We start from the raw sequence: 23,960 nt of genomic DNA on the forward strand, positions 1-23,960 counted from the left end.
GTATACTGGTGATCTTGTGTATAACCATAAACAAAGTAGAGCATTTAATGTAACTTATAAGATTGAAATCAAACATCCCCTGTTGCTTAGCATCACGTTACATGATACAACCTACAGCCTATTGGAGTGTAATTGTATACAACATACAGCTTAAGAGGATGTAACTGTATGCTATAATGTATATGTATTTGCATTAGAAACTGCACTTATAATATTCACTGCTTATTCTAGTGCAAGGTTAGGCCTGTGCTCTGGTAGCTCAAGGTAGAAAGTACCACAAAGTAGAGCAACATAGTAGCATCAACGTTGTGGGTTTGGTACCCAGGGGGCAAACATTCTGATAAATGTGCAAGTTGTGCTGGATAAGTTTAAACTTGCAAGGCAAATGACAACCCAAAGATTAACTTTGCAAACATTTATTTTCAACTGAAGGCAAAATTTAATTAACAACAGTTCTAAATGTTTGTTCTTTATCTTTCTTACAAACAAATTAAAAACAAAACATGAAAAAGCTCAGATGAAGCTTCATGACATTTTGAATGTCTCACACAAAATGACCTTGAATTAGCTTGACATTTTGATCTGTCCAAACACTACAATTCCAGTGCCAATCCTATGGCTATCATACATTTGAGGGTCATGATTAACTCAAGTACCCAACAGGCTAAAGCACGTATAAAATGAGTGTTCACAGACAAAAGAGATACCAGTATGAATTCTTGCAGCTGAAGAATAAATGAAGTCAAATTGGCCAAACAAAGGACAGTTCTTAATTGATTGGTCCAGAGTGTGAATTAGCACATGGGATTGTTGGAGTGCTCGTCGTCTTGAAACTGTTACTCTACAGGCTGTTCTAGGATCAGCTTTCATTATATTGTTTATTGATCACTAATTTCAATTAAACATCTCCTGGTCAAGCACCTGCCTGAGCACATTTTTCTCCCCACACCAGATGTCAACTAATTAGACATGAATGTTAATTAATTGATCTATTTAACTGAGCTACGTTAAAGGAGACAAATCTGCTAGAACAGGTTGAGACTGGCCAGACTGCTGAAAAGCTACTTGGAGTGAGGGCATACAAATCAACTTCACCTGAATCAAACAGTTAAAACAAATTCACCTAAACTAGATTTTGAATGCAACAAAACTCTGCACAAGTAGTCATCTTTCCCAGATGACTGACCGTCACCATCGATTTAAGTTCTTTGTCAGTCTGGCTTCAAACCCAAAACTCACTGATCTCTGATCAGTGTACTGGGGTAATTAGCCCTAATTTGCTGTAGTCTGTTTCATCAGTCCATGAATCCAGCTGGTCCTAGTTCAGATCAAGAGCAACAGTGTCGACGAGGAAGGTCTCTCACTGCTCATTCTTTTACGCCGAGGTCAGCACCTGCATCTTCCACCCTCTGCTGGAGGCCACTGTCCTCTGCGTGTTCTGCACTCTCTGTTCCTTCCAGCTCCTTCTGCTCTGCCTCCCCCTCCCCCTCCCCCACCTGCTGCTCTCCTCCAATCTCTTCTCCTCTGTCACTTTTCTCCAGCTTCACCTTTTCCTCTTCCTGTTTTCCTTCCCTGTTCCCAATCGTCTCAGGTTCTAGGACTGCCCTGTCTCCCTCAGGCTCCACCCCTTCTAGTTTCTCTTCCTCTTTCAGGCCCTCATGGGCTGGATCTGAAACCTCCACCATGGAATCCTCTGGGTCCTGGTCATCTTGGTTACCAATGAAAGGGTTTTCACCCTAATATCCAAGAGGCAAACAGATTTAGCTTCAAAAACAATTAATATTCTATTATATAGTACTTCAACACACCCAAACATATTCCTGATTAAAGGAACAAAACCTGGTTACATAAATGGCAGTAAAAGTATAAATTCAAAATGTAAAACAGACAAAACTCTGCTTGTACCACAGAGGAGAATGTGAAGTGTGTATTTATATTAAATGTACACTGCAATAGTGTGTATATACATTTGGAAATGTGCATTACTGTAAATAGTGTGCATACATCGTGAGGTAGCTCTCTCATTCCTGCATGTGTGCGAGTATGTGTGTACCCTGAGATAGCTCTCCAGTTTCTTGCCAATAACTTTGTGGTTGAGAATACTCCGGGCCACAGACAGACTCGACCTCTTGGACTGCTCCATTGTACCCTGCAGGATATAACTGGCTGATGGTCAACAGGCAGAGATTAACACGACTGTGCAGTAATTGAATATGTCCACCCAATGCTTGTTAACCATTCTCCCCAGATGACTTCTCTGCTGTGACCACCAGAAGTGGCCTTAACAGGAAGCGTGCAACTGTAGTGTAGCAGTGGTCAAACCTGAAGCAGTTGTGCTTGTAGTCTGAAGTCTAAACATATTCATGTACAACAAAACCAAAAACCTTTACAAAAGTTATTAGGACACACTTTTAGAAACATTAGTATGTTTAAAATGCTTTAGTATAAAATGGTGGCTAACCATGAGCAGAAATACCACCGTCTTACTATGAACATACCAATAATACCTACCTTAGAGGCCTAGAAACATTATTTATATAGAACCCACATCATTCTGCAGCTTCCTCAGAGGAAACATCGTCATGGCAACATTTACATGGTTGCATGCCACAGAAGCTTTAGCTTAAAAGAATAAAAAGCCAACTGCACAACATTAAGAACACCAGCAAGTTATGTGGTCATCATATAGCTAGCATCCTTAGTAGACCATAGTCTGCCTGCACAACAACTTGCTAGCTAACAAGCAAGTAAATTTAGACACTAGTTAGCCTGCCAAGTAATTTAGCAAGGAACTAAACTCAATGCCTTTCATGCAGTGCACATAAAGCGCACTATGGAAGCGCAGAGCTGTTCAGAAGAACTTGGATTGCCCAATGGGCTGGGGGCAGGTGCACTTGAATTATGGCTGAGAATCACAATCCTTGTTTACAGGGAGGAGTGTGTGCCTGTTCTAGAGGCTGTAGTTGTGCTCGCGTGAGCAGATGTTTCTAGATCTGATTGTACTGCACGAGTGTGTACCTTGCGGTTGTAGTTGTGGTCGGGTGATCTGAGGTGTTTCTGGATCAGATTGTACTGCATGGGGATGTACATGTCACACGCAGCACAGTGAGCAGCTTCCACCTTCCTCATGAAATGCTCCATACCAATGTCTACACACACACACACACACACACACACACACACACACACACACACAAAGATCAACAAAGTAAAACTAGGCTAAAGAAACAAAAAAGGAATATATACTCCTACCCACCTCTGGTCAGGTCTTGTTCCTTTAAAACCTGACAGATGGCAGCACTGTGATTCTCCATCTGATTAACTCTCTGCTCAGTCTTCTTGTATTTATTATTCAAATACTCCTACAAACACACAAAGTAACCCATTCTAGCTCACAGAGTCTCTGGTAGTCCGAGGAGTGTTAGAGCAGTGGGGCCCTTCAGCCCTGCGCTGGGAGAAGACCCCCACACATGCTCGAACGATCTAAAGACAAACCAGTAGAACACTAAAAAAAATTAATAAATAAAAACCTACAACTTCAGCTGATGCTGGGGAAAAATATAAGCCAATGCCTCTCAAAATGGCATTTAACTGGCTGATTAACTGGTTGTCTTCAACGTCAACACAGGAGGACACTAGACTGTAGCATGCTTAAAATTAAATAAAAGACTCAAGTATATGGACTAAAGCACTGTTTTACCTGCAGGAAGTCCGTGGTTGGTTTTGACAGCTGATTGGACAGGAACCTAAAATGATCTTTGTGGAATTTGCTCTCCAGGTGTGCTGCCATGTCCTCACTGTAGAATGAGCGGAACTTGCAGATGGAGCATGCAAAGGTGACCCTGGAAACCACACGACAGGGCGAAAGATGGCCAATTAGAACAGACTTTCTCCTTTCCCCACCCCACCCCTCAAACTGCATTTCAACACAACGGATATTTTTCACTCTTCTTCACACAGACAGGAGAGAGGTTTAGCGATTTAGTTCAAGTGATGGAGAATCTGACCTTTGGGCAGTGACCTTGACCCCTGACCTTTCAAAGAAGCCCCGCCTTTTTCTGAGTTTCGAAGCAGGAGGCGGGGTCTGTTTTCCCTGTGGCTTTGCCTTCAGCTGAGGGTCTTCCTCTTTCACGGACAGGTCTAAACGGGGGAGGGAGATGAACAAAAACATTAACAAAGACTATCGACTGAACATCAACATTACTACTACCACCAATAATAAACAAACAAAGAAATCTCACCAGCACTTTCACCTTCAGCCACCGGTTCAGACTCCAGCTAAAGAAAAAGGCAAATTAATTAAAAAAGTTGCAAATTATCAGTCACCACATCTGTTACTTTTCATATAAAAAAAGAAAAATGCATTAAGCGCAATTATTTTAAGATATTAGTTCCAATGCTTTCCCATATATACAATGATTATTAAACAGAAATGTTAGCAATGTAATTATGATTTTCCTAGTTTTCCTAGTCATACTGGAAATAACTAACCAAGCAAAGTATCAAAAGAATTACAAGTTTTTTTAATTTTTAATTAATAATCTAAAAGTTTTAATTTGAATAGATGTATATACAGCCTCATTACCTTCACAGACTACAAGGTTTAAATAGTACCAGTAGGTTTAAGACCAATGTCTGTGGCAGCAGAGGAAAACCTAAGGTATGTGGTGAAATGGTCATCTGTATGGAAATGAAACAATGAAATTTGGAAGGTCTCTTGGGCTTGTATTTCAGTTTAAAGATTTTCATTGTGATTCCAGTTAACATCAAAAACATTTAGCATTTGTCTGTACAGCAATGTGGTAATGCAAGCTCATTATAATGATATCATCATTTAGCACCACATTTATTGATCTTGAACCAAAAAGCAAACAACAATGATGAATCTTTATAATCTGGTCCTATAGTCTGCTAAGGCATAAGTGATACTTCATCAACACATTTTATTCAAACACTTACTACTGCACAACAAGTTCCTAGTTCATAAAAATAGCTCAGTAGTTAAGGTACGTGACTAGTAATCAGAATACTTCAAGCCCCACCACTGCCAAGTTGCCACTGTTGGGCCCCGAGCAAGGCCCGTAACCCTCAATTGCTCAAGTTGTACTCAGTCATAATTGTAAATTGCTTTGGATAAAAGCAGTCGCCAAATGCCATAAATGTAAAGTACATATTAGGATTATAAATACAGGTCTCACTCATTTCCAATTCCTACCAATTTTCTCATTGGCTCCCCCAAAATTCCAAACAGATTAACAGTACTAATGGTTCAGACAATGGGGAAAGTAGCGCAAGGAATTAAATATATAATGCAAACAAATTTAAAACAGAAGTAACGAATTAAAGTCAAATGTTACCAACTTGCATAAGCAATATGAACTTAACCAGTATGCCTAAAACTAATCTTTACTCTTATACCACCCATATAAACTGTTTGGCTGAACTACAACAAAACTTGAGAATGAACAGGTTTAAACTCACAGTGGCTGGAGCGTCTGCTTCCTTGGCCTCCTCTGTTGGCTCTGTTGGCTCTGTTGGTTCTGTTGGAGAGAGACAAGCACTGAGCAGATATAGAACCATCATTTGCACTGGTACAACTTCTGCAGGTAACACTAATGTTCTTTTGCCTATGTGGGCATTGTGAAAACTATATCATGTTCTTTTAAATTATACATGCATTACTACTGGGCTTTGAGTTGCTTACCCAGAAAAGGATCAAGGCTAAATGGTAGAACCAACAGTGAACAAGCACTGGAAATTCTTCATTAATCCAGGCTTAGGTCAACTACAGGTATGGAAAAATTGTCCTTAATATTTGTCTCAAAGCAAGTGTGATATTCCATATAAATATTTAAGACATGAATATTTCAACCTCATTTCACTGTTAAATCAGTGTGGGACAGTTACTGAAAATGTAACCCCTGCAATCATACTTCCAAAGGTTAACTGGATGTGTTGTAGTATATTGCGGTCTAGGAGTAACCCTTGTTTTAGAAAACAGGCCTATATAGTGCCATGCACACTCAGGGATAAATTATGCAAATATCAATAAAGTCTCTTAGAACTACGTAGAACCAGCATGTCCAAAAGGCGACGATGGCTTTCAAGGCACTCTGCCCAACAGACTGTCTAGAGGGCTTCCCATCAGAAGTAATGCTGCATCCTTACAGATCCTTACAGTCCATATCAAGTCAGTCACAAGCAACATGAATGTGAAGGCATTTCTGACAGAGGCTGCATGCCCAGTGTCCAAACTAAGTAAAAGTGCTTAGTTTTTCCATGCACAAAATTACATCATTGATTTTCCTTAAAATGAGCATTAAAAACTAAAAATAGTTTTAAGAGTGTTCTTGTAAAATAAGGACAACTGAAATCACCGAATTAGAACTAAATGGGGTCAAAACATGATGCCCATGATTCCCCCTAAACTGTAGAGTGGACAGTACCACAGGTGGCTGCATCCTCTCCTGCCAACTCTGTCTTTCCCATTTTAGACTCCGGCTCATCAGCTGCAGTCAGACTCTGTTTCCTCTTCTTCTGCACCTCTGGCTGAGGTTTTACCTGCTGCTGCTGCTGCTGTTGTTGTTGCTGCTATAGGAACAGATTCATGCAAATGTCAACACGCTTTATGTCCCCACCCCCCCGCACCCAACACATGCACTCAACTGACAACAAACAAAAACACTATTACCCGTAACCACATGTACCTACTAGCATGCTATATTCTGAACACACAAATGCATGGATCGCATTAGGGCTGGGCGATAATGTGGGGGGCAAATGTTTTTTATATATACAATTAAATCTTCATCCCCCCCCCCGCCCCAAAAAAAACCCCTCCATTATGGATTAATTTTTTTTATTCCTTATATAATGCAATTGGAAAATGACAATTTAAGTTTTTTTAAATGGTCTTTTGATGTGCATAAATAACCTATAGCAGTGAACAACTTTGGAAAAAAAAAAAATCCTTGACAGACCCAAAACTGTATAACAATTTTAAGTATAAAAGCAATGTATTTTTTGCTACATCCATCTAAGAATAGCTTCATCAATAATTTTCCTAATATGAAATGCCACTACATCAGCCATTTCTTTCAACTGGGAGATCATGTCAAATGGACCAGCACTAAAAAGTGAAGCAGTGAATGACTAAAAACTGATGTTTTGGGTATTGGAAGGTTACTTGCATGTCGCAGCCTGTGTGGTAGAAAAAAATAAAAAAAATAAAATAAAAAAAGCTAACACTTTGGGTTGCAATTGACTTGACATCTCTTATACTCTACATGAATTTCTTCCGCACCCGACTTAAAAGCCATACAAATTTCCGTTTAATTTTAGTTTCATTTCTGTCTCCCATGTTTTGTTTATCCTGTCCTTCATTGTCTGCAATTGTCTCTTTACCCCCTAATCTACCTGCGTACATATACCACGTCTTCATGTCGTGTTGTCAGACATGGTTGTAATAAGGTTAATGAGAATGGATTTCTACAAAATAAACCAAGTATCACAACGTGTCCTGCCTCAAGTCACTTCATGTTATCACTAAAGTGATATTTAAATGACAACTGACCCTGCTCCTATACTGACTAACTGAAACTAGTACTTATTGTAGGGTATTGTTTATTATATTGATGTCTGACAAAATCTAGTACATATTGTTTATTACACTTATCATTGTCCAAGATAGACCTTATGCATTTTGTACTTCTAGGCATCAGCACTGATCCCTGTATTTCTACAGTATTCTAGGTCATTGGTATATTGGACTCTAACCTACTAGCTAGGATGTATTCTGTGAGTAAAGAGCACTTTTGTAAGTCACTCTGGATAAGAGTATCTGCTAAATGCTGTAAATGTAAATATTACTACATTATATTCATGATTTATTTGCAATCTTGATCACATTTTCAAAACTGCATTAAAACATTAATTCAAATGAACAGAACTAATCATGAAAAAAAAAAATCGCCCAGCACTACATCGCATCATACAAAAACATTCTGAAGCAAGTTCGTTAGTCAGACGGGCCACAGAAGGCCTACACAGAGGTTAACACACACATAAATCAATAACAACATACAACGACGCTTCAAAACAACAGTACGTCACATGATGAAGGCATAAAACCGCACATGCACTTACCTTCACACACCATCTCTACACACACCACTTTCAAACATACCTGGCAATGCACTGACCACTACACAACCATGCTGACTGATTTCTCAATCTTAGTTAACAAAAAGTAAACAGTTCAAAATAAGATGCTGCTCGTTTTCAGGATAAGACTGTTTTCAGTATGGGCTTTAAAGAAGGTGAAGTACTGCTAAGACTCCTGCTCCAACAGGACAGGAATGAGCCTAGGCTGTCATTTGGGATTGTCCCACAAGACGGCTAATTTACATTTTAATCAGGACATGAAACAAACTGGGCAAAGGAAAAAAAGTGGGGGAGAAAGGGTTGGCAAATAAACTGTCCCATGGTTTCCTACATGGGTGCTTATATGCTTACTGGAGTGAGATTTTCAGACTGGGCCCGGAGATACATGTATACTATAGCAGATGTTACGGAGTGGCGAGTGGAGTAACAGAATATAACTTCCACACGCATCTCCACCCTTCAGGCTGGGCAGGCTGGAGTAGGAGGGGTTTGGGGGGAGGGGGTTGGTTGATGGTTCAAGTCCAGTATTTTACTGGAGGTACTTACTCGGTTGAGGGGCCTCTTGCGGGTGCGTTGTCGGTTGGCCCTTTGGCCCCCTCCAAAGTGCCGGACAGGATAGTCCTGGGAGCCATGCTGGGGCTGGTACGCCCCACTCTCGGGGTACATGCGGTGGGCCAGGAGCGACGGCAGCTTGCCACGTCCTGAGGGGGAGGGGCCTTGCCCTCCGTTCCGCCCACCTCCACCCCCCATAGAGGAGGAATCTTGTCTACGGCCAAAGCCGCGCCCCGCTGATGCTCCGCCCCTGCGAGGGGACCTCTGCCCCGCCCCCCAGCCGGAGCCTGTGAAGGCGTCTCGAGCCTGCCGCATTTTGGCGGGTCCGTCAAAGCCACCACCCCCTCCTGCTCCTCCCATCGCCCCGAAGCCCATGCCTCCACGCTGGGCCATCATGTCGCCCCGGGAGTCACCGTAACCATAGTTACCGGATCTGTAGAGATCGCGCGGGCCGAGGGCAGAGGAGCGCGAGTCGTAAGACTCGTACTGGTCAAACCTGCAGAGGGAGGGAGGCGCAGAGCAAGCAGACATGAAGCAGTGACAGCCCTCTCAGTTCTTTCCCCTTTCTCCTTCACACCCTCATTTCCCCCTTGATTCACTTACTCACTCTCTCCCTTTATGTCTCTCCGTTAAGAGAAGGAAAAGTTAACTCAAATCAACTGCCCCCCCCCCACCCCACTGATCAGTTTGGATGACAAGGTGCATTTTGCCAGCTGTCCTTCATCCGAGCTATTCCCCTGACCGATGTCCAAGTTGACATCCCATTTGATCAAGGCCTCAGAAGGTGCACTGTGAAACAGTACTGGGGCAAGTGAGCACCTTTTAAAACATGCAGCCCCATTCAGGCACCATTTGTCAAAACTGTCAGTGAGAGACATTGAAATGACAGTTTTAGGGTTTTGTCCTTTTCACCTTCATCAAGCCAAAATGTCTCTGGGTCATAACCAAATCTGAAACTGTTTTACCTCAATACAGTGAGGTCTAGCAGGGGGTATTTCAATATACAGATGAAGGAATGGCTTCAATGATGAGACCCCTCTGTTTAATCTTGGAGTTACTGTTTGCCATGGTAGCCTACTTCATTCCAGAGGCATGTAGCCAGAAAATAGGAATGCACTGACTAGTCAGCATTGAGGCTGCTCTGTCCCTGGATGACATCAACAGCTTCTTGGGAGAGAGAGTTTGAGTCAAGAGGGGACTGGAAACGTGGACTAGAGATTTCAGATAGCAACAGATTTTGGTACAACTTTTGGCACACACAGTGGGTGTATTTTGCAATCCACAGCCAAAGAGGAGGCAAGCGGCAGCCTGGGGACTTCAGGGTGAGGTGGGTAATGAGTAGATGGCAGGGAATAGTCTACAGCACAAATCTCTGCAAAACATGGTGTGCTACAACAGCTGCTGTGAACTTTCAGGCACCCAAATCGAGTGAACCACAGCCACTCACCAATGCAGGGAGGACAGTGTACGGTTCAGTGACGTGCAAATTTGAACAAACCACATGAAATGTAGTGTTCTTTGTAGTGTGCAGTCATCCTTACCTTAGGATCTAAAAGAAGTATTACTCCACAATTCTCCAAGCTTCTATCAGATATGCAACAACCCCCTAACCTTATAATCAAGCTGTGTGCAGTTTTAACAAGATGAACCAAAGCAAGAGGTTTGCATTTGTTCTCTAGAACTTTTTATCTTTAGACATAGGGGGAAGGAAGAAACTAATGAGCGTTTAAAGGGGATTCTGTAGAGGACAGAGGAGAAAATGTAGAGAGGGGAACAACGATGCATCTCCAGTGGAGTCTGTCATTCAACCCATCGTTTGGGCAAATGCACCACAATACATCAGTAAGAGTCCTTGGCCAAGTCTCATACCACTACATTTGCCTACCTCCGTAACATGGTAGAAATTTTAAGTAACTTAATTCACTAAGAGCATCTGCCAAATGCAAGAACCTCAAAAGGGCAGAAAAAAGGACAACCTTTAAAAGTGCATGAGGAATTTAAACATGCTGTTAGATCACACCAATTATGTGTAAAGGGCTGAAGTTTGATTTTGTAAATCTTATGAATTCTGAGAGGTTGAGAGTTTTCTAGAAGGGTCAAAATTAAAAGCTCTGAAAGCAAATATCAATAAGCAGAGCTGGCAATGTGTGTGTGTGTGTGTGTGTGTGTGTGTGTGTGTGAGAGATACAGGAAAGGAGGGTGTGGGCAGAGCAAAACTATATGTACTCATGGTGTGGACAGGTGAACACTGTTAGAACACATGCAGGAGAAGCGTCCATATTACCTGTCACCACGTCCACCCCCTTTCACGCCCCCCTCCAGCTGAGCCAGCATGTCGAGCCGCTGGTTGATTTTGGCGATTACAGCATCTGCATTTGTGCCGGTGGAGGACAGGAGAGAAGCACCCGACAGTCCCCTCTTCATCTGCCCCCCACCACCATTGCCGGCGAACCCTCCTCCGCCGTAACCGCCTCCACCTGACATGGAGTCCTTGTAGCCATAGAGGTCGTAGCTTCCAGAGCCTAAGAGGAGAGGAAAGGGTGAATGATGCTTTACTGTACTCATATTTAGGTTTTAATTAGCGATTGATCTAGGGTATAGTTGTTAGGTGTACTAAATTTCAAATAACTCCAGAGGGTGATGTTTCCTCAAGTTGTTACTATTGCTTTTTTTTTTTGTTTAAGTGTTTATTATTGCATATTACCAAACTCACGACAGTGCACTCTTACCTCTGTTAGAAGCTCCTCCACCACCCCCAACTCCTCCTCCACCACCCCAGTTTGAGAATCCTGTCAGGGGTTGAGCAAGACGATAGGGGGTTAAGACGCTCAGCCACACTTGTACAGATCAGTCAAACTGATCAGTCAAAGAACACCAAAAATGTATGTACACGGGGCTGCAATCAACGCAACAAGGAGGAAATGCAGAGCATTAGCCAACGACCAGCGCAGTTTAACGGGGCAGATTACGTAAATTTAAAAAACGACTTCAAGGTTGACGCATACTAATTTAACATTATTTGTGGTGGTGTTTACCATTTGGGCTAATATAAAGTTCATTTTAAAGCTACAGTTCAGCCGAAAATGCTAGCTAGCAACGCGCAATTGTTAGTTGCTGCGTTGCTTTCCTACATTATCGAATTAGTTCTGTTTACTTGTAATTCATTGTCGCAGCTGCTTCGCCACAAGCCCATTTGTAAGTGTCGAAACTACACCTGTTTTAACAGTCCCTAACTAAACGTTAGGTTATTGTTCTAGCTATAAATCAGCTAGCTAACGCTAGCTACCCTGCCTAAAGATTCCGCCCCGGGATCCATAGCGTGAAAAGGGACTTGCTCTACTTCCTGCACCTCACAGTTATTCTAAACCGATCTAAAATAGCTGTCCTAACTGAATATACGCACACATTTCTATCATGAGCTTAACATCTTCCATCGGTGGCAGGCCCACAAAATCATATCGTTAGGCCTATACGTTCCTAGTCAACAACCGTTAGCTCTTAGCAATAGCTACTGAACAGCCATGCCTTTGTTGGTTGGCTAACGTCAATTTAATTCGGTCAGGTACAATTTTAGCTATACAGCTACTTGCAGATTCTATATGGCTGAACTACACACAGACAGAAAGCTCGGTGATGTTTACGAGTTAGCTCAGCTAACCATTTACACGGTGTGATTTAGCAAGCTAGCTAACCTAAAGAACTCTTATCGCGCCTTAAAGCGACACCACTGTAACCACATATTAACTAGCTAGTAATCTATACTGTAATTAGCTAATCTAGCTATCAGAAAAACAACTTGGTTCTTTATCATACCAAGAGTCCAAAACTAGCCTTAGCTAGCTAAAGCTATTTAGTGTTTATTTAGCTTGAAATATAGCTAGCGTTAAATATATGTATGACCACAAATAGACAACGCTAGCCAGCAACGGAAGCGTGAATAAAGGCTAGCTGGCTAGCTATATAAACACACTTGCTGAGCAAACGCAGTCATAGCCGTTCAGCTACCTTGTCCCGAACCTGCTACACAAAGACCTACGTTAGCTAACGTAGCTAGATAACCTTACGTGGTCCTCTCGCAACTCTCCATTCCACCAGCTAAACATTAACCACGATCAGATGGAGATCCAAAAGATCCAAATGCAAGGCCAAAGGTTGGAAGATCATGTTCCAAAAATACCGATAATTACATACATGTTGGCTTATATGGCATTAAAATACCTGTTCCGTATCCGCGACCGTCCATATTGAGCTGAAGACGAAAACCCTAGCGGATGACGCAAAGTCCCGCAGTTAACTATCCAACTAGCGCCACTCCGTACGAGCTGCCGCACAACCCAGAAGACTGAACAGCCTGGGCAGCCAAACCTCTAGCACAAGGCTGTAGCGTTCAGACGAGCGCCTCTATTGGCTAGGTTTGTGATTGACAACCGCGTCGTCCAACTATAGGTTAGTACGCCAATACTCAATCAGTGACTTTATGCGTGGGACATTCTTCACGTTGACGGGTGTATTTGCGGATTCTACCCTATTTCAGGTGCGCTACCGTCACCCCTTGTCATCTCAGATGATGCTTCATGTATTCACTGAAGCTTTTAAAAAACCTAAATGACATATTTGGAATACTGAGTTGTTAAGAAATTTCTCCTTTAAACCCAACTGAAATATTCTAGTAATATACTCCATCAAGAAACGTTTCATTCTGTCCAAGATCTCTACAATATACAATGTTTAAAGACAAACACAGAAGCAGCCACGTAACATGTTGTAAATTTATGATAGTCGTAGCACATGCGCGCATATGCGCCCACAGAACAAAGTACATTATATGCATAGAAAAATACCCATAAAGTTAGGTCCCAGGGCAAACACAATAATTTAAAATTTTGTTTCTGCATGTAAGACAAATGTAACTATAATCCAAAATAAACCCACTAATAGATCTAATAGTTTATATTTCATTAGACATTGAGCTCTTGCATAGACTGAGTATGTGGAATCATAGCCTGTGTATGGTTGACTTCTATAAACGGAATGTGAAAGGCACAAAGAGCTTATGGCACCCTGTGGGTTAAGTGTAGTTCAATAGAGAACAGAAGGAACTTTAATTTTCTACAACCTTCAGAATGCTCAGCTGGATGGCATGTCAGGTGTGGTGAGGTCATGAATGTGCCACTGCAGTTAGTCTACTGTGGCATTTAGCTGTAGCTCATATTCAGCATTCATGATTAAGCCAATTTAAGGCCAGGACGACTAAAGACCCATGGTGTGGGTCAATCACATGTTTTTTTTGTTTTGTTTTTACACCATTACATCAGATTATAAATAGGCTAGATTTCTTTTTGGTTTAAGATACAAAATATTTCTCCAAGCAGGGTCATCTTAGATTAGAGACAGGATAAACTTGTACGGCACATGATTACTATCTAGTAAGAAAGAAACCATTGTGTAAAAAATTCCATGATCAAGACTTGGATATAAAGTGCAAAAATGGGTAAAGCCAAAGGGAATTCAGTGAGGCCAAGTTATCACACCTGATGCCAACAGTTTTCATACATTATTAATCAAGGATAGACGTTTTGGTGAAAGGATTCCCTAAAAAGGGCAGCAGAGTGTGGTATCTAGGGCTTATGTGAGTGATGTCACTGAGGGGCAAGATCGCTTGGCAGCAAGCTCCTCCACTGCAAAGGTGTAGTTATACTGTGGAGAGAAAGAGAAAGAGAGAAAGAGAATTAGAATGTGCAATTTTTGGAGCACATTTTTTTAGCAAGTAAATTAAATGTCTAAATCTTATCCAATCAGCAAATCATGTGGCAGCAACATAAGAACGTCAGGTAACGTTCACAGCACACATCAGAAAGGAGGAAAAATGTGATCTGAGTGTCTGTGGATGCCGATGCCAGATGGGTTGGTTTGGGAACTTCTGGAGAACGATAAGACTGATCTGCGCTGAGGGGAAGGCTGCAGTGAGTTAAATACCCACACTCTGTAACCATGGATACAACAGCAGCAGAACACATCTGCCTCTGCTTGTCAGCTAACAACAGGAACTTGAGGTTGTAGTGGTATAGCCTCACAGAAAACGGACATCTGATGTCCACATCTCGATTCCTGCTCTGACAAGCAGATACTAGATAAACAGATATTCAGTGTAAACAGCAGAATCAGTGGACTCAACATCCCTTGTGTTTAGATTGGTGATAGTGTGATGGTGTAGTGGAGTGTTTCTCTGTACATATGGGCCTCCTAAGACCATTTGAGCAGCAACTAAGCATTGCAGACTATCTGAGTATTATCAAGTGCATTTCTTTATGGTCTCAATGAACCCATCTTATAAATGGCACTTCCAGCATAATGTACCATGTCACAGAGAATGGATCATCTCAAATTTCCATTACCAGGACAATGAGGTTAGAGTACTTTCGAAGGAGTGTTTCCTATACTGGGTGGAGTCTATAGCCTCTTTTCCGCTGTAAGGACAAGCAGTCCTGAGTACAGACAGGAACCATTCCAATTGCACTTCCACATAAACAAGGTTCGGAACGGAACCCTGCTCAGCACAGGCTATTTTGTACAAACTCAATGAAATACCAAAAACATTCTAAACAACTCCAAGTTGTCGTTACTCCAACTGCAGCACCTGGAGTTGATGAGACATAATTATAATGAGAACCTTTTGCCACTTCAAATACTTCCAGACCCTGATTTCCAGCATAAAACTTGTGGAAAAAGAAATCATATATCAGTTTCAGGACAGAACAGTGTGGAATGGCCTGACGCAGCCTCTGTATTAATGTGGTCCGACCTATTAATAATAAATAATATTATTACGTACCCCGAATTATTATAACAACCTTCCCTCCATTATTATAAAACTTACCCAGTATTATTATGGTGTTCCTAATAAAGTGGCCATTAAACGTCTATGTGTGTGTGTACACGCTCATATTACTGATACACAATGCTGCCATCTTACCTCATTTTCTATGTCTTGGACTGATTTAATGCGAATGTCATCCAGTAATGTCATGGACACCTGGTGAGACGAGAGAGAGTATTTAAAAGTTACTAAACACACTGAGTTAGCGATGTGCTCAAAACTGAAGACCATCTCAGTGAACTCACCGTTTCACTAGCCCGGGCCTCAAACTTTGGGTGCAGAGCAAACGGAACCCCATCCATTGCTGGGATATCGAAGGAAAATACCAACATAAGATAAAATGAGGTCAGAACAGGAAGAACATAAAACACCTTTCCCAACATTCCCTGGTTCCAGACTAATCGCTACGATCAACAAGACCAACCAGTGCCTGGGGCACAATGCTTTGAACATGTTTTAGACAGCACAGAACATGCTGTAATTAAAATGCTGTTTTCCGTGTGTCCCATAGAAAGTTTTAAATTATTTTTTAAATACACTAATCAGCTTGGTTCCATTTAAAAGAAGAAGTCAGTATTCTGAACAAGACGTTAAGGCAAATTGTAAAACTGACTGCTCCCACACAAAACCTCTGAGGTGTGCAGGGCTAGTCCAGCATGTCCCTTTGCGTGTGTGTGTGTGTGTGTGTGTGTGTGTGTGTGTTTGAGGTGTGCAGGTCTAATCCAGTATTACCCTCTAGTCCTCTAGCTCTGCCTGCCCTGCCCTGCACTGCACTGCTCTGCATGTGTGTAAGAGAAGTGTGCAATCCAAAAATTAGAAGTCTAATCCAGTATTTCCCTCCTCCAGTCCTCTAGATCTGCCTCTCCTGCACTGGTGTGTGTGTGTGTGTGTGTGTGGTGTGCAGGTCTAATCCAATATTTCCCTCCTCCAGCTCCTCCTGCCTGCACTGGTTCATGGTCTCTCTGCTCTAACACACCTGATCCAGTTAATCAGCTCCTAATCAAGCCCTTCATGAGCTCCAGCAGGTGGGCTACAGCAGGACACCCTGACCCTGTGCAGGACAGGACTGGAGCTGGGAACTGGACCTGGGAACACTGGTGTGGGCTGCACTTTGGTTATGGTCTATACTACCTGTGATGCCATGGATATTAGTGCCATCACACACACGCTCAGGAGATTCCTTCACATCCAAGTTGCTATGGCGACGGCTGAGCCTAGGTGGTGCTGCAGGCTGGTTGCTATGGAGACTCAGAGACGAAGAAAGCCTATTACACACACACACACACACACACACACACACACACACACACACACACACACACACACCTGGGTCTGAGAGGAAGTGGTGGTGCTGCTCCATCCAGTGACATCTTGCCGATATCTAAACTGATACGGCGAGGTTTTGCCTGTGGCACAGGAATGGAGAAGGGTCCCTTCATACACCATAGCACATAGCCCAGCATGTCCCTGTAAATCACACAAACACACAATTTAATCAGAACTCGTGTGAAAATCAGCTTGCTCTTGTCTGGTGCTATGACATACAAGACCAACCAGCTGCTGAACCAACACTACCACAGATGTAACATTATAACCTACCCAGATTATGGTGTTTCTAATAAAATGGCCAGTAGACAACTGTGTGTATGCTCATATTACTGATAGACACATGTAACACAATATGCTGCCATATCACCTCATTTTCTGTATTGGACTGATTTGATACGAACGTCATCCAGTAACAGCCAATGTTACAGTAAGACCAACATGCTGCTAAGATGCCTATGGCCAAAAAGCAAAAACAATCTTCTGGCTGATTTATAGTTTAACTAACAATGGTAATACTAGAAGCACGATAGTATGATAAGATATGTATAATTCCTGACAGTGGATATACAGCCTTATACAAATCAGTTACTGATCACCAGGGAGTGCAATTCCTCAGTCCCACAACACCCAAAAACTTTTTTCCTCTGCGGATCTACACTGATCTCATACACAGTCTTTCTGGTATCCAACTGACAAAAGAATTCATGTAGGGATGGAGAACTAATCCCAGTGGCTGCTACTCCACTGGCAGAGGAGCTAGAGCATGACATGAACACATAACCTAACATACTGATTTATTCATTTGTGCTGATTCATTTTAGTATTAAATCTTATTGGGGAAACATCATAGCTTGTGTGTGTTAATTTCCTGTGATAAACACTCGAACAATTAAACTGTGTACAACACTCACACTGCCAAAATTCTGGCACTTTTTATGCACACACACACACACACACACACCAATCATTAGCATAAACCCAGGAGACTCAGTAGCCAGTAACCCCTCCCACATAGGATGGAGCCCCTCCCACTCAGCATGGAGCCATTCTCATCTTACCCTAGGCAGGTATATTGCTGAAGCATCATCTTGCTCTTGGCCGTAATTCGAATGTCCAAAACTGCTGTGGTGACGCTGTCCACAGGAACAATACGTACACAAACTCGCTTCTTCTTCCAGACAGAGACCTCTGAGTGAGAGTGAGAGAGAAAGAGTCCAGAGTGCTGTCCAACATTAGAGGAAGACTGAGTCCAGGACTTTCCCAGTCCTGCATCTTCTACTGTGTGTTACTGTACTCTACTGTGTCCCGCATCTTCTACTTGTTATCTGACTAACACAGCTGATTCAATTCATCACCTGTTTAATTTACCATCCTGACAAATTAACACACCTGTCTAATTAACAAGTCCAGCAGTTCTGCCTTGAAGGATATTAACACAGAGCCGTGCAAGAGGAATGTCTGTAGGATCACGAAGGACCTCTCACACCCCTCAGTCAGTCTGTTTACAATGCTCCTGTTTGGATGTAGGCTACAGAGCATCTGAGCCAAATCCTCTAGACTTATGAACAGTTTTCCACAGGTAGTTAGACTGCTGAACATATCTGCCAAATGGACAAATTTAAGATCAAGTGCAACCTCAGATCTCACATCTATTACACTACCTTCAGCACCCAGTTGCTTTACACTTGAGATTACACTCACTTTAATCTGCACACTGTCTGCTCTTCTGACAGGGTTTAGGTTACAGTCTATGACCAGCCATTAATGTGGACTGAAATTACATGCAAACAAATTCAGTCATCCCCATTACTAACTGTCTATTTTACTGTGCTGTGTTTAATGATTAAAACAATCTACTGTATTAGTGATATAAATAATTTATTGTAGTTACATAACCAGTGGTTTTTTAGTTGTTTGTAAAGTGTACAACTAGACTTGTCTGGATTTAATAATATTTATGCATTTTCCATGTTGTCGGAATTTAGCATATTTGTTTATTGGCGAACTTGCACTGATGTCTATTAATTGTATTTATTGTGTGTTTGTACTGTTAACCTGAATAAACTACATTTCATTCCCCACTCAACACACCTGTGGAGAGACTAATGTTTAAGTTATATAACTCAGCTAACATTACAATACCACTCACTAGTAAAATTATATAAGTGAGCTATGGCCAACAAGGACATCGTCACACTCGGACAGAAACACAACTGAGACTGTTCCTCCTGAGCAAAACACATCAGTAGCTGCTTGGCAGTGTGTTGTGCTGATACAAGCGAACAGTGTTGGTCTGTTTATGTAACTGGTGAATGCTGACTCAGGTTTATGATAATGGAGTGTGCAATATCATTTTTTGATATTCATTGCTATACCACCATTTACTGATGTTTACTGCATTACGGAATTTACGGCATTACTGAGATATTTATTCTTCTGTGTGTTTTACTGCTAATTAGCTCTGTAAATAGAAACAATTTTCTATTATTTTTAAACTACAATAATTATAATCTCAATTAGCTTTTTTTAAGAAGGTTTCAAAATTACAGCTGGCTAATCTTTATATCATTAACCATTTATGATTAGATCTGGACAATATCAACAAAATTCAAAATAATTTAATTGGCATTGCTATAGGTATAACTATAGCAATCTTGTTAATTTCCATATATGTTGTCATCAGAATCTTGAAAAATGTGATAGAAGGCCATTTCTCCCTCCAGCTTTGAGATATGAAATGAGGTCACCATGGTGATTTGGGTGGGTCATGAGGAGCTCTTACTGGAATCCATGTACTCTGGAATGTAGCAGTAGCCATGGGGAAGGGTCTCTTTATCGGAGATCACCTGTACATCAGACACCACCATTCCACCTGACAGATCCTAGCAGAAGACAGACAAAACACACACAAAATTTACATAAAATTGATTTATATAATCTGGTGCTTTCACCTGGCAGAAGGCTATTCTGTAAGCATTAGAAAGCCACACCAATGTGCTTGTGTGTGTGTGCGCGTGCGCGAGATAACCACCTTACTGCAACACAGGTAGTAGCCTGACTTCAGGCCGAAGCCCCTGGTGAAGCTGGCAGTAGCTCCATCCTCAGTCACGCTGATCTGATGAACACAAAGAAAAGCACACACCCTACAGTGCATTAGTTACACACCCTAAACCACTGATCTCCTCAGTACTCATCTGTTACACACCCTAAACCAGTGACCTCCTCATAGTCTTCGTAATAGTTTTAGTTATAAAGACTAGTTATGACTTAGATAGGTTTTTAGGAATACAGTCTTATCACTTAGACTGTTTTTATTTATCTAGACTAGTTATCAGCTATAAAGGCTGGTTTAAAGTCATACAGTCAAGTTATTTACATTAATCACATTTTCAACATTTGTCAGAGATACTGAAAATATGCTGATAAATACACAGACAGGATGTTTTAAATCAGAGAGACATAGAGACTAATTATATAGATATATTTATTGTTAATTTATAGATGGAGCAGTGTTGTCATGGCTACCAGAGTGAAATGGCCAGGGCAGGTGGTGCCGCTGGATGTCCAGGCCACTGCCGTAATTGGCCTGAAGGAAGTGCTAGACATCTGAGACAGACAGATATTGGGGGGAGAAACTGGATCAGTATTTAGCAACAGTGTTTCACAACATGAATGTCATGAGTGTGAATTAAGTGTTGAATCAAAATAATTCTGAATGGTGTCTATGAAAAATTATTAGCTACATCTGTGACCCTGTTTACACATGGTTGTTTCAGGGGTATCATGATTATATCTGGATAGATTATCCACGTAAAATAGGTGTAAACACACCCAAGACGCATTTAAAACAGATCCACTTCAAGATGTGGTCTGAGACACATTTTAGTCAGATGTTATGGTAGTATAAATGCACCTCTTTTTCCACCATTCCATTTGCATTCAAACAAAACTGCAACCAGTACAGTACAGTACAATACATGTGAGCCATGACAGCGAGGACGCACACGGTTGGTCCCCGCACGAAACTAAGTGTTTATTAGCCTTTCTCGCGCCAAGATTTATCTATGAACCACAGTGGCATTTTCTTCAACTCTGACCAGGATCAATTCACCTAACCAGTAGTTTCCTCGTTAACGTCAGTCTTCCGCTAAATTAAACTAAAATACATGACACCATGCAAAATGTCCATTTTCGAGGTAGCAACCATCTTTTACATAGCAGAAAACAAACCGGTTGCTGTGTGTGTGTGTGTGTGTGTATATATATATATATATATATATATATATATATATATATATATATATATATATATACACACACACACACACACACACACACATACATACATTTTAGTTAAGTGCCAACACTGTAGCATTGCTTTGGATCAGAATGTTTTCATCTCCTGGATATCTCAGCTATAGCTAGCTATGGTTATACTGTTTAAGTTACCTTAAAGCATCACCAGAGACAGGAGTCAGTATAGATAAAGCTACACGTTACAACACTGCGAGAGTATATACATTTTTATTTGTTTAATAACCTCCGAGGAAATGAACCAACCACGAGCACTGTTGAAGTCACACGCGCTTGATAACGTCACAAACGGGCTGGCCAGCTGCATTCGCAACAGGCTTGTTAGCTAGCTAGCGTTAGCTAAACTTTACTTCATTAATCAACGTTGTTTGCAGTTTATGTGTTATTGCACATTGTCTTAATTATAAATTACCGGCTTTAAATTAAATCGGCCCGATTTTGTTTTCATCTGTACTTTATTTAAGTAATTCTTCTGTCTAAGAAAGCTAGGTCAAATTAGCTAGCTAGCTAGCTAGCTAACTACCCAGGCAAACTGTTGCTAGCAAATTTAGTTACTTCTAAACCCACCATCATGACAGACATTTCACTATATTCTATACAGAGGTATTAGAATATCTGAAGTTTGATGTTTTTACAAATAGTACTCACTTAGCCTTTGTGGCTGAATCTTACAACGATGAATCCTCGCCTGTGATGACTAGCTAACCCAGCTACAAACTTGACCGAGTCTGTCCTGAAACTTTCTACCTTGGCAAACTGAAGAGGAAGTGAATGTCCCCTCAACTCCAAATCCCAACATGCAGCTGTAGTAGGTGTCGCTACCATTGGGTATATGGCTGTATGTGTGGGATTAGGGATGAAACCAAACCACAGACAAGACATTCTCTCTCTCTCTCTCTCTCTCTCTCTCTCTCTCTCTCTCTCTCTCTCTCTCTCTCTCTCTCTCTCTCTCACACACACAAACAAACACACATTTTGTTGGAAATGTGGAAAATGTGCTTGTCTCTCTCTTGTGTGTATTTTGTTGCTTTATTGAACGGTATTTTTTTTTCAAAAACTTTCGACTACACAAAAATGATTGGCCATTTTGCCAATCACAGTCTAACTCCCAGTGGTTACTGATGTTATTCCATACTAAGTCCAAGTGACACATTAAGGTTTGGAACTGGGATTTTGCCCACACTTGTTAGCTAAAGTAGATGTTTGGCTAAAAATTGCTGGAATTTGAGACCTATCTTTTAGGGTTTTCCATGTGCCAATGCACTTGGCTCAACCTCAACCATTCAGTAAGTCCTTCGTGAGGTTAAACCATGTGTGTTAGAGTAGGGCTACTTTGAGTAACTCAGGAAAAGAGTCTGAATACTGGAGAGGAACCTTTGACTGTCATACACAGCATCAGCCAATTCTCACTTTGACACTTGGAAAGTGGGGTGAGGGAGGGCGTATTCCACAAAGCAGTATTTCTGTTTAGCCAAATTAAGCTCAAAAGTGAGGATTGTCCAAAGGGAATGTCACTCATCTGCTCTGCAGTTGGACAGCAGAGCTAACTGGTGCTATAAAGCAAATGGTACGACTGGTAAATGCTACCAACATTCAAACAAAAGTAGATTTGTATTTTACACAAAATTCGACTCTAAGGGCAATATACAGAGTTGTACTGACCAAGCTACACTTTGTTTAGTTTTAGCAACAAGTTAATCTGTGAAACTAAAGAAAACAAGCCCAAAACATAATGTTAAATGTTTTAATACCTTCTGCCAAAAGGTAGTTCCACAACAAATAGCTTGTTACTGTGCAAATGTAACAATTACAAATGGAAAAGATTGAAAAGTGAAAATAAGTGAAGATTAAAGGAATAAAAGATGTTAAAAACCAACAAAAAATCAAATGAATTTATTTATTTATGGTTAAATATAGAATTTATTTGTTTATTATGGTTATTGCATTATTTGTATATTGTAATTTGTATGTAGTTATTGTCCAATTTGAATGTTCCTTGTCCAAAAGAAAAAAAATGTTGCTCTGTAGGATATATATTGGCATCCAACAACCCAGCTAGGTTCACCGATGGGTGTGTTTAACAATAAACATTTTGTCATCACAGCAGGCAACCTAAACCTAAAGGTGATGGCAGATTCAGAATGTGATGTGCATCTGTGGTCACACTCCTTCAGAGTCTGACCAAATGGCCTGCAGGTCAAATGACATTATATAGATACTTATCCACTATATTCATTTGCCATTTTGTATATGCACCAAACAACTAAGGGTTGGGTGCATAAAGCTGTTTGTTAGCAACATATCAGTAGAGTGATAGTTTTGGTATGAAAAAACTTCTGTTATCATGAATATAAGCACAGCCAGTCAGATTGTGAGATGGGAACTAACTTGTATAAACTACAATACTATACACTGTGTTTCAGCTGATCTATATGTTCCACCTCTTGAAGGGTTGCACATCCCCTTGGAACCTTTCTTTCAGCAGGTATCTTGTCCGCTCTTTCAAACTTCAGCCTGGAAGCAGCACATTTATGGCCCTTGCTCTTAACATAATAACAGCACACTATTAGCTTGTTTCTCTGACTCTACAGAGACAACTGGCCATAATCATTTTCAATTGGGACAACTAGTACCTCTTCCAATATGTCACTTTCAGACTGTTATTTAGAAATATATCTCATCATTTGTAGAATTCTGGTAATCTAAATATAGTTCTTGGTCTTCA

The 23,960-nt window shown here is 41.1% G+C and overlaps 2 protein-coding genes across 3 annotated transcripts; both read right to left on the minus strand.

The window, feature by feature from the left end:
* Positions 1-400: 400 nt before the first annotated feature.
* Positions 401-13,054, minus strand: akap8l (A kinase (PRKA) anchor protein 8-like). Of its 2 annotated transcripts, none has more exons than XM_035535163.1 (13): positions 12,934-13,054; positions 11,445-11,504; positions 11,000-11,237; positions 8,710-9,211; positions 6,447-6,591; positions 5,482-5,540; positions 4,242-4,278; positions 4,035-4,140; positions 3,701-3,842; positions 3,257-3,362; positions 3,019-3,149; positions 2,054-2,149; positions 401-1,736 (listed from the first exon to the last, which is right to left on the minus strand). In XM_035535163.1, the coding sequence occupies exons 1-13, from the start codon at positions 12,956-12,958 to the stop codon at positions 1,368-1,370; spliced, it is 2,016 nt and encodes a 671-aa protein (XP_035391056.1). In that variant the 5' UTR covers positions 12,959-13,054; the 3' UTR covers positions 401-1,367. The 2 variants fall into 2 exon arrangements, with proteins under 2 accessions (XP_035391056.1, XP_035391055.1); XM_035535162.1 differs by having other exon boundaries at positions 4,008-4,140.
* A 416-nt stretch (positions 13,055-13,470) lies between these two features.
* mvb12a (multivesicular body subunit 12A) lies at positions 13,471-22,072 on the minus strand. Its single transcript, XM_027027134.2, has 10 exons — positions 21,884-22,072; positions 20,447-20,527; positions 19,953-20,036; positions 19,704-19,803; positions 17,980-18,109; positions 16,919-17,059; positions 16,724-16,830; positions 15,838-15,896; positions 15,689-15,748; positions 13,471-14,412 (listed from the first exon to the last, which is right to left on the minus strand). Exons 2-10 carry the CDS (start codon positions 20,525-20,527, stop codon positions 14,341-14,343), a joined length of 834 nt encoding a protein of 277 aa, XP_026882935.2. The 5' UTR covers positions 21,884-22,072; the 3' UTR covers positions 13,471-14,340.
* Positions 22,073-23,960: the final 1,888 nt, after the last annotated feature.

Source organism: Electrophorus electricus, chromosome 16 (genome assembly GCF_013358815.1).
Source record: "Electrophorus electricus isolate fEleEle1 chromosome 16, fEleEle1.pri, whole genome shotgun sequence".
NCBI classification, from domain to species: Eukaryota; Metazoa; Chordata; class Actinopteri; order Gymnotiformes; family Gymnotidae; genus Electrophorus; species Electrophorus electricus.